At 37.2% G+C, this 17363-nt stretch overlaps 1 protein-coding gene across 1 annotated transcript in view; it reads left to right on the forward strand.

Annotated features, from left to right (window-relative positions):
- Positions 1 to 1490: 1490 nt before the first annotated feature.
- The window catches only part of cdkl1.L (cyclin dependent kinase like 1 L homeolog), a 37163-nt gene continuing 21290 nt past the window's right edge, over positions 1491 to 17363 (forward strand). The window contains exons 1-2 of the mRNA XM_018230507.2: positions 1491 to 1680; positions 9572 to 9889. Of these exons, the coding sequence (XP_018085996.1) occupies positions 9722 to 9889 (168 nt within the window). The 5' untranslated portion in view covers positions 1491 to 1680; positions 9572 to 9721. The remainder of the gene's footprint in view (positions 1681 to 9571; positions 9890 to 17363) is intronic.

A 17363-nucleotide genomic window follows, 5' to 3' on the forward strand; every position in this document is an offset into this window, starting at 1 on the left:
TTGGGCATCAAACTGTTTAGTAGACCCCTATGTTTATATTTAGGATGCTTTATGCTGGTAATGATACATGGACAATACGATGCTGGAAAGTTGAAGCTTTGAGGCAATTTTCAGATATTTCACCAAAACCGCCAAATTTGGCAAAGCCTTGCGACTCAGTAGTTTGGAGCGGAAAGGCATGGGTACCCATTTTAGATTCTGTAGAATGTGTACTTTCCAAAAATATATGGGTTTGGGGGGTAAACATATATTTCTGTGTTTTTACCGCACAAAAAATGCAGTCAATGTGTTGATTTTTCAGTAGCTGAAGTAAAGTCCTGAACAATTTGGATGTGCTAACTTCATATTGGTGTCTCTAAATGCCAGATACTTTGGTAAACCTATGCATAATGGGTATCAAACTGTTCAGTGGACCCCTGGCAATCATATTTCAGGTGCTTTTTCTTGGTACCTAATATAGTTTGGGATATGCGGAGCAGCAAAATAAAACCTTTGAAATGATTTTTCAGAATTTTGATTTTTTTTTTGAAAAACCGCTATGTTCAGACAAGCTTTTATGTTTGGTAGTTGGGAGTAGAGAGACATAGTTACCCATTTTGTAATCGGCAGAATGTGTACTTTTCAAAAATGTATGGTTTTCTGGGGTAAACCTACGGTTTCAGGATTTTTTGCCTTGGAATCGAAAGCATGCCGTTTTCTGCCTTAGTGCTTTCAAAATTCGGTAATATACTGCCGGGAGTTTTTGCTGTACAGAAGTCCTAAATCTCCCTAAAACTATACATATCTCTATCGTTCGAGAGACATAAGGCTTTCCAAATCAGTTGGATTTTCATCCGTAAAATGAAATATTTTTCTGGTATAAATTGATATAAGATGAAAAATGGTAATTTTTCATTTTTTTTTTGGTATTTAGCACTATAAATTTTTTTGCACAGGTGGAAATACATGAAAGCTCAGTTTCTACCGAAAAAAACAATGTATAGTTTTCCTAGGTAAACTATAGGTTTCCCCTCAGAAAATGCCCCTAAAGTGAGAGAGCACAAAATGTGAAATTCTGCTGGCACTTAAAGGGTTAATGTGAACATTTTTGACAATTTATAAATTCCTGCTGCTAATAATAATAATAATAATAACCTGTAAACAGTAACCAGTCCCAGCTGGCTTAACCCTTATGGGGCTGCCTGAAGTAAAGCTGAGCAAAACCTTTACCCTCCTTTCTTTTTTCCAGAAATGGGAAAATACCAGTCACAAAAGGCCCCACTGGAGATTTTGTGGTACCCACGAGGCAAGCTGCATTCAGGCTCCCAACAATTAACATTAATGTAATTACTTACTACACAGGGGAGAGCAGATAAGTGTTAAATGACACCTATCAGAAAAAAGCTTCTCCCCCTGTCCCATCTACATTTCCCCCTATCTTTCTGTTAATCCTCATTTTGCCCCAGCGGCCGGGCTCTAACCAGGTGCGTGCAAGCGCCTCCACTACCTGCAATAACATGGAGCAGGATGCAGGAGCAGAAGCCAGCGCTCTGACTGGTTGCGCATTCAAGGGGGCGGGACCCATAGTTGCTATGGGCACTAAGGGCAGGCCGGGTGCCCAGAAGGGAGAGTCATTGTTGGGGCTGAAAGCGGACGGGCGCAAGGTATTTGGGAAGAGTTCGGCGGCACAGGAACATCCAGGTAGCTGTACGGACAGTGTCCCCTCTCCTGCTGCCTCTTAACGCCCTCACTGACAGGGTCGTGCTCTCATTCATGTATAGATAGCTGACTAGCTGTGTTACTTGTTCGGCTCTGCCTGTCTGTTCTATGCCTTCTATTGTGCATTGCGGTCTCTTTCTTCCATTCAGTTAACTGTAAATGTCATGGCCTGTGTGAATTAATCGTGACATTACAGGTCTGTTATTTTCAGTATAACCTTATTGCCGTTTATTTCCAGTGCTAATAGTGTCACCTTGTTGTGTGTGATTTCTTTTATGGCACAGAAACCCCCCATTTATATTATTTTCAGGTACTGATATCATCCAAAATATTGTTTGGGATCAGTTTCATGATATTCCATTGCAGTGATATATTTTAGTAATTGTGTTCCAGTTTGTTTCTTGCTGCTCTGTTTCTGTTTATTCTGGTGAAGCTGGGGATTTTTGTGTATTTATTTCATTATTTGTAGTGGGGAATTCATTCAGTTTCAGTCTCACCAGCTGTCCCTGAACTACTTTTCCCCTCTAACTTGATAGTCTTGTATTTAAAGGGGTTGTTGACCTTTGATTTATCTTGTAGTATGGTGTCGGAAGCGATATTCTGAGACAATTTGCAATTGGTTTTCATTTTTTATTATTTGTGGTTTTTGACTTATTTTGCATTTTATTCAGCAGCTCTCCAGTTTGCAGCGCCAGCAATCTGGTTGCTAGGGTGTGAATATGGAATATTAATAGGGTCAGAAGGCAAAAATGAGTAGTAAAAAGTAGCAATAACAACAAATGTGTAGCTTTAGAGAGGATTTGTTTTTAGAGGGGGTCAGAGACCCCCCTTTGAAAGCTAGAAATAGTCTGGAGAAGAAGGCAAATAATTCATAAACTTTAAAAAAAAAAATAATGAAGACGAATTGAAAAGTTGCTTAGAATATGCCATTCTATAACATACTAAAAGTTAACCTGAAGATGAACCACCCCTTAAAGTCTGTAGAAAAGGGCCCTTTCACATACATTTTATCCTAGTGTCAGAAGGGCTCAGTTGATGTCTGATTAAATACTTTTATCAATATTAATAAATAAATATTGTTTTGTATGCAGTGGGGAGCCTCATGGACAGGTAAACGGTACAATGGCTGAATATTATACGGTTTTGCACAATCCCACAAGAGTTATGCCATTATGCAGTGTACAACAGATTATTATTAAAGAAGATCTGCTAAACTAAACAGTTCCATATATAACGAAAAAGTATGATGGTTGCCCTGTGGTAGGCACAGAGCACAGAGTCATAATAGCCCTGGGCATGTCTATGGAATCATCATTTAATAAAACCAGAGTAAGGACATGTAGTAATATCACTTAACTCACTTTGTGGAAAATCTTGGAGCATCTTATCAGAATGATAACCGGATTTAATGGAAAATGTAAACCCTGAAATGAAATTTTGCCAGTATAAGAAAATATAATTGTAAGCAACTCTGCAATGTACAATATTTTAAATTGGCTTTAATGTTCTTTTTTTTTTACTGATATTGAAAGCAGTATCAGTCTGTCCCTTTTATTCTCTGCACTGGTGGTATAGATTCGTTAAAGGGCTTGTTCAACGTCTAACGCTTTTTTTCAGTTCACTTGTTTTCAGATGGCTCACCAGAAATACATTAATATTCTCACAGATGCTGCTGAGAAATGTATCTACTAAGTATACCAACTCATGTAGCAACTTGTAACAGTATAGAATCCGCAAAGGGGTTGTTCACCTTTGAGTTAACTTTAAGTATGATAAAGAGAGTGATATTCTGAGAAAATTTGCAATTAGTTTTTATTTTTTATTATTTGTGGGTTTTCAGTTATTTAGCTTTTAATTTAGCAGCTCTCCAGTTTGCAGTGTCAGCAAAGTCTTGCTTAAAAAAAGCAATTGAAATAGACCTGAGAAGAAGCATTCAATACATTGTAAGAACAATGTTACAAGAAAGCAACAGATAAATACCACATTCATCTGCAATTACATTTACAAATAACCTTAAAAATTACCAAACATTTTTCATGAATGTATATTGGAAAGTTGATCGAAATTTACATTTATTTGGTGAATTTTTATTTTTAATCCCAAATGTGACAGAAATTGCAATACCAATGTCTCGTATTTATTTTAAATAAGCTACAGCAATAAATATAAAGCAGTTAAAAGTTGCTGTTTTTGCGCCAGCTGGGGATATTCATTTATTTGAGCTTGAGTGTGAAGCTTCAGGTTGCCAGTTCCTGTATCGTGCCCATGTCCTTTGTAAAGATCGTAGTACAGTGATAGATTCAGCTGACTAATCTTATTTAACGGATCTATGCACAGCAGCAATGTGAGATTTTGTCAGATAAAGCACTGAGTTTTTCCTAGCGCTAATCATTGCTTTCTCTGCCATCACATTTGGATGGCGTAACATCGGTTCTATGAACGGAGTTGTTGACAGGTGCTTTTGATAGACTGTGAGCACTAGGTGACTGTGAAATTGCTTCTTGGCAGGCTATCGTAGGTTACTCATTGGTTTACAATCTTCCCTGCAACCTGGCTGAATCAAAAGTGTATACTGATCAGAGGTTAAAGCCATTCCAGTTACTCACAGTAACTGTTTGTTAACAGTATTAACCAGTTGGAAGATTGGAAATAATCTATTGACAGTATGCTATGGGCATATAAGCGGTTGGTGAGAGAACTTTGTGCTTAAGTGGTGCATAACTGTCCTACCACTTGTCTTTATTATAGCACAGAAGTCTCTAATAGGCTGATATTTTGGTAAGTAGTAAACTGTCCAACTTGAGGAATAAATTACCATACCTAGAGCAGTTTCACATGTGATGGGCACTTTCACATGTGAGACCTTCCCAAACATCTGATGAGACTGTATTGGATTCTTGCTACCCATAAATGACAGTAGCTATGGACACAATAATACGGAAAGTAGACTAGACAGCTTATAGAGGGAACTTTGGTGTCCCAACTGAAGAACATTTTTAATATATCTTTTTGAAACTGGTTCAATTGCTAGAGATCTTGTGGCCCTAAAGAAGATTTTGCTACGGGGTCCACTATTGGCCTTGTTTAAAACAGTTGTAGGCCACCCACTAGTCTATAGGTATTGTTCCAGAATTCCTATTATAGTCCCCCGAAGTGCTCCATTTGTTCTAATGTTTGAAAAACTTTGCAAAAAGTGACATATTTATCAAAAGGTGAACAAGCTCAACACAGATCACCAGAGGGACATTTTGCTGCTCTTTATTCACTGGTATTGGCTATTTTGGGATATATATAAATGAACAAAGTTCACAAAGAATCTGGAGCGCACACCTTTTGCCAAAATCAAAACCTGGGTGCCAGTCTGAGAGAAATAGACAGAAAATGCAAGGTGACAGCACACCAAGGACATGCCAACATCAAAGTCTGTTTGTGAAAAAAATTGAGGTTTATTGAACCAACGTTTCAGTTCCTCACAGGAACTTTCGTCAGGGAAAAAGAGATTTTGGAATGTCCTTAGTGTGCAGTCACCTTGCATTTTCTAAATATATATATATATTTGCACGAGTAGGTAGATAACAAACAACACCGTGAATCAAAGTATTTACCTTGTTTAAAATTGAGGTCCCATTTATGCTTATAAGCAGTAGCTTAACTACCGAGGGAGCAGATTGGGCCAGGGCCCGCACCCCCTCAGGGCCCCCCAGCAGCTCACGCGCCACTGACTTCTTCAGTGTTTCCAGACGAACGGAGGGGGGTGGGGACCCGGCTCTACGTCCTGCACCAGGGCCCGCCCCCCTCTAGTTACGTTACTGCTTATAAGAACACTGATGTGCAAGGATTAATGAAATTTTTCTGACAATAGTGGCGAAAAACAAGGACCAAATAGATCCTTCTTTTTGGTAAAACCCTGTAGGTGTGTTTTTTTACTAAAAAAAGTAAATGGAGATGCCTTATATTCACAGTAACTTATTATTTTATAAGGTTTCATTTAAAAGGATGGATGGGTCTCCTTTATGTCTAGCATTAACCACCATAATCTATATTTATTTGTATGTGGTGACTAACCTAACGTACAGTGGAGCTATAAAAGCACATGGAGTACACACGCGAGGAAACACGACTCAGTTTTACTGTGCAGAAAAATAAAGAAAACAAAACCAGAAAGTGAGAGAGGAAACTAGAACCTGGCTGTACAAAGACAGACAGTATCAACTCACCAAAGTTGGAGCATCTTATGTCATTTCTGGAGCCTGATGGTCTGCAATTTGCATCAGTCCCGCAGCCTTTCTTTGTTCAGAAGCATTAAATTACACCTCAACTTCACACTTTGAAAATGAGCCAGGAACCTAGGGAAAAGCGTATTACTTTATGCTCACCCAGAGTTACAGCAGTGAAAGCAGTCATGTAGTTCAGACTCAGTAATAAGCTCCATCGCTAACCTTTAATTAGTCCAAGTAATTGCTGTTACTGTGTCACAAACAAATATTATTTTATTTTAACAATACATAGTTCATCATGATTTGTAAAATTAAACCAGCTGTTGGTTGGATCGTTGGCTATATATAGACATCTTGTAATTAGAAACTCTTTGTGTAAAGGTTCTGCACATGTACATCCACGTGTGGGTGCTTTGTATAAGTGTGACTGTCTGTTCTGGGTGTATAATATGGACACATCCATTATTTATTTTATAAATCACAGCCGGGTTATGTGGTAAAAATAGAAATTCTTTTTTAAGGCAAATGTATCCTGTTTTTATAAGCAACATTTCGTTTTTTATTTTTCTTTAAATATTCTCCTTTTCTTAGCAATCCATTCCAGTCTGTGTATAGGGCTGCTTTTAGTTTTTCCTTATATTAAATGCATTAAACGTTATTATGCCTTGGTGGGTAGTGATGGACAAATATGATCCGTTTTGCATCACCAAAAATTTGACAAAATGAATTGAAATCTACAGGCTGCAAATATTTTTTGTCACACAATGCAGCGAGTCAAATTTTTGTGGCCAAATTCGGTGAAAAATGTCGATCATCAGTATTTGTGGGCCTTATTGCTCTGGGCATGTGCAAATTTGCTGATGTGGGATTCAAGCTGAGCAAAACATGGAAGTCCTAGAATGTGAATAGGAAGAGATTGCATGTGCCTAACTTCTACTGCATATATACTGTATAAAGGCTTTAAAATCTGTTAAAAAATTTTTGACTGTTCATATTATGGTGCATTATGATTTGAGTAACTCCACTGTCTGTACACATTGTTCAGTAACTTGCCGTTTAAATTGCAGAAAAGAGAAAGATTGTTACAAATACATGCGTACTTCTCTTCACAGTTATGAAATAAGTTCTATTTCATTTCAGAAATATTATGTGCCATATGATTATTCATTATAGTGCATTTTCTGACTCCTTTATTTCTAGCACATATCATGTATCATTCATATACTTGAGGGGTAGGTAGAAAGTTTGTTAAATATTTCAAGTTTCAGTGTCCAGACTCCAATATAAACATGCACACAAGTTAAGATACTGACAATTCAGTGCATGTCAGACCTTTATGCATGCAGTATATTGTTGTGCCGTTAACCTACATGAAAACTGTCTACAAGAAAATTATTATTATTAACATTTAAATGCAGAAATATTTGGTTATCTGAGACTTGTAATTTTCCAATCCAAAAGTTAGTTTGCTAGGGCAAAAAAACTACCTACTGATCACACTGGCCCATGTAGGTAGGCAGAACCCCATTTTTAAAAAATATATGCTGAAAGAAAATGAGTGTCCCTGGCATATAGCAAATGTGACATTTGATGGATTAAACAGTAATATGTAAATTTCCAAAATCCGGTGTATTCCCTTAAAGTTGTTTGAATTGTACTGCAAGTCAGTTACAGTCTCTGCTAGAATGACCATTATGTAATGCATCTTAGAGCACACAGACACACAAAGGGTTGCGTTATAGTTTGCTATTGCACCATGTTTGTGCAGCATTACAGTTACAGTGCCATTACCTTCCCTGGAAATATTTCTTGCCATGCCCATGATGCTCCTCAGGGTGAGACATAATTGCAGTATGTGGCTGTGCTTTGTTTTTATTCTCTCTGTATTGATAATGCATTTATAATGTAGTGAATATTGTTTGTGGATACTTATGGAAATGATCAGGTATGGGTGCTTTCAGTTGTCATACACTGTATATTCAAAGCTTGGGTAACTTTGTCTTTCTGGTGTGATTGCTGACTGTCCGGTCATAGTTTTACCAGATAATGTTTGCATCCAGTAATGTGTATTTAATCAGGTTTGTTACCGGCGACAAGCTGGCATTTTGTACCAGAGTTTTTGCTGTTGAAAAAGATTGGTATTATACCTGTGAGTGTTTACACATATAATTGAACCATTGTTTCTAAGACACAAATGAAAGTAATTACAAGGCTTAAGACTATGTGAGTTCTGCATGGCTGGACACAAGGCATGTAACATCTATAGTTTGGTAATACTGCCTTGTAGAGGAAATTACAATTACTTCAATTACAGCATTTTTAAAGGTTCAGAACTATAGGCTAATTTACGACTGCAAGTACAGGGAGTTGTGCGTACTTGCTTCAAAACGTGCTTTTTGCACTTCTGTAGAAATCTGCTTGCTTTGGTTCAGTCCTTCCTGCCTTCTGTTCCGAATCAGGTGTTGCCAGGCCCGGATTTGTGTCAAAGGCGGCTTAGGGCGGCATAAATTAAGAGGCGGCATGCAGCCCAGCCACACTGGTAGTTAGCTTAATTCTGGAGTGATAATCGGTAGGTGCTTAGTGCATTATGAAAAGAATGCACTCCTGTAGGAGGGAGGGAGGCACCAGATGATGGCCTCCGGGTGCTCCGGGTGCTCTCGGGTGAAATCTGGCCCTCATGTTAATGCAGGAGAACCCTTGAGCTACCAGCATCTCCTGACCGGTTGGTAGCTCCAGGGTTCGTGTTGAACAATTGTGGCAGAAGAATAGAAGCACAAGTCACTTGCACACTGGATATTACGCAGGACAGACTTTGAAAATATTTTGCACAACTGCGCCTGATCTGCAACAAAGAACATGGGCAACTTTGTTAATTTTGGCAAATCAATTTGGCAACAGTTGCAGTGCAATGGCGTCAGGTTTAATGCCCCTTTGCACCCACAAAGATACTGGAATTCTTGGAAGAAACACTGCATTGTGGGAAAAAAACATGGAGATTGTGTTTGAAATTTTGAATATTGAAACTTTGCTCACTGCACTTCAGACGTAAACAAGCCCTTATGTATTCAAGGGGTTAACATATCTTGTAAATCAGGGCTGTCTTATGATTTTCCATGCTGTGGGCCAATTACACACTATGTAACACGTTCCAGAACAGATCATTATAAAACAATGATACCATACAAAGGGGTCTTTGGAGACTTTGGGCATGCTGGGGCCCATAAATATCTCTTGCAGGACTGCTTCTGTTCCACAGGCCTGCAGTTGGATTACCCTGTTGTAAATAATTGGCTTCATTATAGCATTTATTCTGGTCCCTGATTTTCTGAATCCCCACCTTCCTTTTTCTTCTGTTTAGTGCATCACCCATTCTTCAGCTGAAGCTTTACTTCCTCATATTTGCTTCATGTTTTGCTATACTGAAATTTCTTTTTATAGTACTTTTTTTTTTCCGAATGCAGTATCATTCTTTCCATTTACATTGTTATAATAATACACAGAGTCTTGTTATTTGTTTTCATTATGCTATACAGAGTTTCACCTTTACTTACTCATTCCTGTAAGGCAGTCACTAATAAACATAAATTATCCCCTGATATCAAGTTTCCATGTGCCTCAGAGTTCATGTACTTACTGAATATTTTGTTTCTTGGTAGGTTCTTCGTAAGGAACAAATTGTCTTCTGAGAAAAATAGCAACTTTTACCAGCTCAACGCCTCATGCTAAAATCTTCACCTAAGAAAATTTATCTTTGAAGTCCAGTCAGCAGTTAATCTTCTGAGGAAGATTTAGAGGGGCTGGACACGATGGAAAAGTATGAAAAGATTGGCAAAATAGGAGAAGGCTCCTATGGTGTGGTCTTTAAATGCAGAAACAGGGACACTGGGCAGATAGTGGCAATTAAGAAGTTCCTTGAGTCAGAAGATGATCCTGTGATCAAGAAGATTGCTTTGCGTGAAATTCGCATGCTAAAGGTACCGTTCTTTGTCAAATTTGTAGAAAATTCTCTGTAGGCTAAAGTTACAAGATGACGATGCCTATTTTTAATACTCCTGCACTTAAAACTTACAGATTCTTGTTGTAGTCTCATCTTGTTTCATTACATAAGGGGCACACAACTTGCTTTTAGTTCCCAGAGCCAGACATACAAGTTTTGGGTTCCATCTGCTGTAAGCCACTAGTGCATTTAGATAAGGCAAACTGTCACCCCTTAGAAAAGCATTATAACAATTAAAGAGGGAACATATTTCTTCTATAAAGAATACTGATATGACAAGTTACCATTTAAAACTAATTTCATTCTTACACATATTTAATGAATATGGTGTGTGTTCATTTGAATCAGAAATAATTAAACAGTTTATATAATTTATGTTTTTTGTTTTCTCCTAGTTTTTTATGGCAGAAATGTTATCCTGGAGCTAAGTAACTTTTATAATATGGCAGAAATGCCATCCTGGAGCTGAGTAGCTTTTATAATTATGAAAACTATGTGGTTTGAGAGGGGGCCAAAACATAAAGACACAAAGAAAAATGAATTAATGTGAAAGAGGGGAATTATACTATTCTAAAATGTTCTGTGACCTGAAGAACTGCAAATGCTTCATGCCCAGGGCTCTGTGGTCCAGGGTAAGAAGTGGCATCACCATACCACTAAGATCGATCAGAGTTTAGTATCCACAGATTGTAGATGTGATGAGACAGGCAGAGGCCAAGCAATATTCATAATTTCTATTAACCTTTTACATTGGGACAAATTTTAAATTGCTTTGTACTTTTGTGCAACAAGAATACAAAAGTAAATTTGAAGATGGCTGCCAACTTGCTTGGTTGATGAACCCTACAGGTACTGCGGAATCTGCCAACAAGGCAAGGAGTCATCAATCTTATGAGACAATTAAAGTAGTTAGCATAATATGTTCATCTGCTTGCAAGTCCCACAAATTACACTATCCCATACAACAACACTGAAATGAAAAACAACACGCTGCAAATAAAAAAATATTCCAGAAAAATATGTTAATCTGCAAATAAAAAAAAATATTCCAGAAAAATATGTTAATCTTTCAAAAGGAAAGTCCCACAAATTAGACTATCCCATACAACAACACTGAAATGAAAAACAACAGTCTGCAAATATAAAAAAATATTCCAGAAAAATATATGAATCTGCAAATAAAAAAAATATTCCAGAAAAATATGTTAATCTTTCAAAAGGAAAGTCCCACAAATTACACTACCCTATACAACAACATTGACATTACACAACACTCTGCAAATAAAGCCTTCTACATAAAATAATGCATACTAGTGTAGCTTATTCTGTACACATGTAACACTGTGAAATTATTTACTGTATATCAGTGTTCACTTACTATTTCTGTTTTACAGAAGGTTAAATGAATGAGACAATAAAAGATTTTTTTGGGCTGTACCAACATGCTCACCAGGAGTGAAATATGTAAACTTGTTTGCTTTCATATGACATACAACAAATGATTTCACCAAAAACGCACTCATATAATCACGCAAATGCAGTGCCATAACTATAGAGAGGGTAAACTCTGCATTGGGGTGGAAAGAAAAAAAATCTCTAATTTGCAATGTAAAGGTTATTTAGAAATGGTTATAAAATGGCTAAGAAATAGTTGTTACAACTATTGGTAGTTGAACCCTGGGGTGTATATGTCTTCTACTGCCCCAACCAGTCTTTATGCAGTGCTCCTGTTGGGAATGTAAGACATTTATAGGACAAGAAAAGGCTTAATCTCAATTTGTTAGGTATTTCCCAGTGATTATAATAGCTAATCTCAGACCCAGTGCTTGTTTGCTGAAAAACGCATCAGTTCAGGGTACTATTATAGATAGTGCACTGCTGCCACCTTGTTCCAGTCCTTGTTTCTGCATTTGTGTTTGGTGTGCAGCAGAGCAGAATCAGGACTTTACAAATGAAAGCCAATGTTTTTAATCTATTGTATCCATAGCACATGTACATGCAGCAAGAGTCCAGAAGCTCCCTAGAATAGTACCCAATCACAGAGCATTTTTCAGCTAAAAGTTGCCGTGTTCAAAATTTCTAAATGTATTCCTTAGTTAAGTCAAGTCAGAGTTCCCTAGGTAAGTGCATTTGTTTCCTAAAAGGATGACCAAAAAGTTAAATAGAATTGGCCATACAGATCTGTTTGGTGACTTTAAGTCCGCCGAGGGATGCCTGGGAAAGATGGTGGCACAGCTTTGCATCACTTCTTAACCTTTTTAACTTTGCAGCTGAATTCACTGGGTGAAGTAAATTGGACAATTTGTCCTTTAAATGATAAATTAAAGATGCTTTTTGAATAACCTTTAAAAAATGTATCTACTTTTTCTTGTGACCACAATCACACATGCATGAATGCTTAAAATGTTTCATGGCAAAGATAAGCCCTGTCCCACTTGCTGAAATATTTATGCTATTATTTTTTTAACAATATATATTATATATATCTTGTATTTCTATAAATATCCAAGAGTCCTGATTGGTCTTTATTATACTTATTGGGGCAAATTCACTAAGATGCGAAGTTGCGCCAGGCGCAACTTCACCGCACTTCGCCGCACTTCGCCACACTTCGCCGCACTTCGCCAGGCGTAGTTTCGCCAGCGCTCCGAAGTTGCGCTCAGGGGTAGCGTAAGGTTGTGAAGTTGCGCTAGCGTTGATTCGCTATGTAAAGCGAAGTTACGCTAGCGAAGGCTAATTTGCATACGGCGCCAAATTCAAATTTCAATGGAGGAATACGTATCAGCACTACAAATGCCAAGAAAACCTTCAAATCATCAAATAAAAATTTTATTTTGCCCTACACATGTGCCCACTGTCTAGGTAAGTTGCCATGAGTCAGAAAATGTAGGGGGGAAGGAGGGGAGCCCCAAAAATTTTTTCGATCTTTTTCAGCCTATCACCCATCATGAAGAAACTGGGACTTAGAAAAAAAATTGACTTTTTTTGAAACAATCCCTATCTACTCTATTGCGCTTCGCCAGGTCTGAGGTGGCGAAGGAAGTCTAGCGTAAAAGGTAGCGTTCAGTACACTGCGCAAGTTAGTGGATTTGCGTAGTTACGTCGCTAGCAAAAATTCGCATGGCGTAAGGGTGCGAAGTAACACTAGCGAAACTACGCCAGCGTTCGTTAGTGAATTTGCGCAGTAACGAAAATGCCAAATGCTAGCGAATTAACGCTAGTGTTCGGCGCTTCGGTGCTTAGTGAATTTGCCCCATTGTATCTGTTTGTCTGCATGTCAGTTGTCCTGTAGAATGCTGCTAAATATGTTGGGACTTTACAAGTGATCACAGTTATATACTGCTATGTAGCCAATCAGTTATTTCTCTTTGAGTTACCAGCCAGAACTACATAGTTTATGAAATAACTGCCTATCAGTACTCCTAGAGCACTGCAGGTCTTCAGGCTTGTGATTATGTTCCCAGAGTTTCAATGTTCAAAGTCTAAGATTTTGCTATGGTATAGTGGGTTCAGCTGTTAAAGTTTATAAATAAACCAGTTCAAAATACCAATGCAAAACATCTAGTATGGGTTTCACCATTCCCCTTATTTCTTCTCCTCTGTATTTATTCAGTGGCTCTGCTTTTTATTTTCCTAGCCATTCTCAGGGCCATGTATACAGAAGCACTCTGTATTCAATTGATTAAATCATGCATTAAGTAGTATGACAGGTACATGTTACAAAATTTATATTTTGGTTCCCATTTAAAAATATGTCTTGAGTCCTAGTCTCTTCTCATGAAAGTGTCATGGAAAAATGTGCTCAGATGGTGACGTACGTGCTGTGCTAATCTGGTGAGAAGTATTATTTTCCATCAGAGCCTGCTGATACATAGATTAATTGCTGTAAGCAAGCCTCTGTTCTGTGCAAACCTTCGTTACCTTGAGGGAAGCCATTCATGGTTCTGCACAAGCACAAAACCCAGCATCATACCTGGGGAAACCTAATCTGCAAGCCTAAAGGTTAGGAGTGAATATTTCATTAAACACGCTGACACCGCCAACCCAAAACATTACAAGCATGCATCCTGCAGCCTGCACTTAAATACTAAGAGATTGGTGGAAGTAATAGTGCAAGTACATCAGAGGATGTATAGAATGTAGAACTGTAATACACTACATTAACTGTAATGCACTTGATTCTTCTTTGATGTTATTTAATAACATATGCTTACTGTGTGCAAAGTTTAAAACGATAATTTCTAAAAACATATTGTTGCCTGTTTTTGAACCGAGAGCTTAAAATCTGCCAGGGAGTTGCATACTGCCAGAGCACTGCCAGTATTTGAGTCAAGATGAGAACAGAGAGGCAGCACTTTATTACACATGTTGTCGAAACTAGACTCTGTGCCATCTCCACCACAGGTGACTAAGATCTGCCCCTGGTAACTTTGCCACAGAATTCCATTTTTTCCCATAGTTTTGAAAACCATTTCCTTGGGCTGAATACCATGTGTTCAAATGTTCTATTTTTTTTTAACTTACTACTGACTCATACTTACCCAGTATACTTGGGGGAATGAGTTATGTATTGCTGGGGCACAAAGGTAGTGAAAGTCCCATGTGCCGCTTTATAATATTGGCCCCATTTTTATTGTGCTATATAGACCTTTGTTATATATTCTAAAATTAAAAAATACAGTCCAGTGAAGAAAATATATAAAACAGCGATTTGTATTTGATTTTTCTGCTTGGGATATTTTTTGCCCACTTTCCAGCTAAATTTAAATGTATGCTTCAGCTACCAAACTCGCCTCCATTAGCTCATGGCCCCCAAAAACAACTGTAGATTTACATTTCATGGTAGCTTTGTTTTTATCTTTTGCAGAACAGCCCTCTTATTTCTATTTTAGTACACTACTGTAACACTTCACAACATAAACGAGTTAGGTCAAGTTTGTGAGCTTAGTGAGGTTTTTTTTACCTTGAACCTTGAATAAACTCACAACTCGAATGTTTATTTATGAAAAATCCTTAATGTAAAAAAGTTTGATTGAATGCAATCGGGGGAAAAGTTGAATACCTCGAATTTATCGAGGTTTTAGGCTAAAAACCCTTGAATACTCAAATTTATCAAGTTTTCGAGCACAAATCCAGTGTAAAAAATCCCAAAAATCATGAAGGCAAATAACATCTTCAAATGGTTAAAGAGACATCTGCGTTTGACTTTTACATGACCTCGACAGGTTTTAGCTGGAGTATTTTATTATTATGGCTTTTAGCAGCTTCGGGACATAATAAATGGAAAAAAAAATAAAGTGACCCCAAATTGCAAGACTGCATAGCAGTTTGCATTTTCATGAAATATAATTTTATTCTTCAACCAAAAGACACTTGAATTACTTTACACAGTATTTAATAAACGGCAAAATAACAAAGTCAAAGTATATATTTATTCATAGTTCTCATTTTACTGAAATAAAGTGTTACTTTTTCAAATAAACATTATGCCACATCAGAGCTCAAGAAATATCTTAGAAACAAATAGGAATATTAACTATGGTCTACAAATAAACAATTGAGTGCCCTGATACATGCATAGATAAAAAATTTTGTGAAATTAAGCAATTTCCTGAGATTAAGTTGATGCTATAAGTAATGGGGTTTACTTACAGTGATCTAAAGGTTAGGCAAGGAGAAGGCATTTTCAGGAGATTTATTGTCCGTGGTAATGCTATTGTGAGCAACAAATCTCCCCTTGAGCCAGTACCTGAACAAGTAAATAATACAGTCAAAAGATAAGTGTTCCTGCTTAAAAAATAGGAAATATAAATATGTGCTTTAGAAAAAGTAATTTGATAATTTTGCAGATCCTTTCCAGTATCAAACATAAAAAAATGTTTGAAAAAGACAAAAAGATCATAATTCCAAATCCCTTTTAAGTACCGTTATACCACACATGCACAGAATTGCATACATGACTGACTTGTATCCACCACAAATGTCATGCAACAACTAGTATTAATATTTTTCATAATATAAAGAAACCATGTGTGTGATTAAGATGTATAGAAAATATGGGGTATATGTGTAAGTATGGTTTATGGCGGAAAATTACCATTGGAGTTTAGGTAACATTATTGTCCACGGAAAAGAGGCATCTGTGGCCTGCAACATTGTAATATTCAGGGATAATGGGACCAGTAGTTAGCAAATAATACATTTGGTAGATGGTTTTCTGCATAGCCAAAGTATCTAATGCATATAAATCCTTTCATAGTTCGGCAACATTCAGATTTAAGGGAATATTATACCCCGGAAAATGGCCTCCATAAAGATTTATAACAAAAAAGCCCATATTCAAAACACTGTTTCATATAAAGCCTTTGCATGAAAAATTTATTTTTCTTATTTTATGTGCCAATAGTTAATCCCAAAATTTAACATTAGCACTAAAGTTTGTTCATCTAGCTCATAAAGAAACTGTTCCTGGTATAGCTATCAGGGCAGCCCAGATGGTCGCAGGCTCTGCTGTACAATTCCTTTTCCTTGCCTACTGTGTGCCTGAGGAAATAACCCGGGCCTCACATACACACCAAAGACATGCATACCTGCTAGGTTACATCAGTATTTACTGCTATGCATAGACCAATTTGAAATTCAAGATTGATTAAAAGGTCACATATTAGGATATACTGACATTTACTGATATGCATATGCCAATTTGAGATTCAAGATTGTTTAATAGGTCACATATTAAGATATACTGTTATTTACCGATATGTTTATGGTAATTTGAGATTCAAGATTGTTTAATAGGTCACCTATTAGGAAATAAAGCGTTCAGAAGTTATAACTCTCCTTTAATGTGTGTGTAGTGGACTGACCATTTCTTGTACATAATGTTTTACAGAAAATGCATTTGTATAGAGGAGCGTATGAGTGTCAGGTGTGTGCAGAGTTTACATTGCTTATATTGTGCTGACATTCTACAGATTTAATATATTTTTAGGCTAGCCTGGGTATGACATTATATTAGAGAGAGTGACACAGGAGTTAATCACCCTATGCGAAAAGACAGGAGATCCAACTTATAGGGGTCTTTAATACAGCTTGCAAGCCATATATTTTGTAATGATGAAATGAAATAAATTCAATACCACTTTAGTAGTTTTGTAACTACAGACTCAATTACTTACAAAATGTTGCAAAGAGTATGTCAAGAGCTCTTACTACCTGTGCCATAGGCGTAACGTTTACATAGACTTTAGTAGTGTGTTTATGTGCTAGCACAGCAACACCTAAGTGTTTTTGCTGGTTGCACTTCACAGTTAAATCACTTAAATAGTAGTGTTAAGAGAAGTCTCTCATTGGTAAGGGGCGTTCTGTCTCTTGATAAAAGTTAACCATTCTGCAGGATCATGTTTTCCTTTAAAGTCTAAAGGCTCAGTTAAAAATAGTGGTCACTTAGG

Source organism: Xenopus laevis, chromosome 8L (genome assembly GCF_017654675.1).
Source record: "Xenopus laevis strain J_2021 chromosome 8L, Xenopus_laevis_v10.1, whole genome shotgun sequence".
Lineage (NCBI taxonomy): Eukaryota > Metazoa > Chordata > Amphibia > Anura > Pipidae > Xenopus > Xenopus laevis.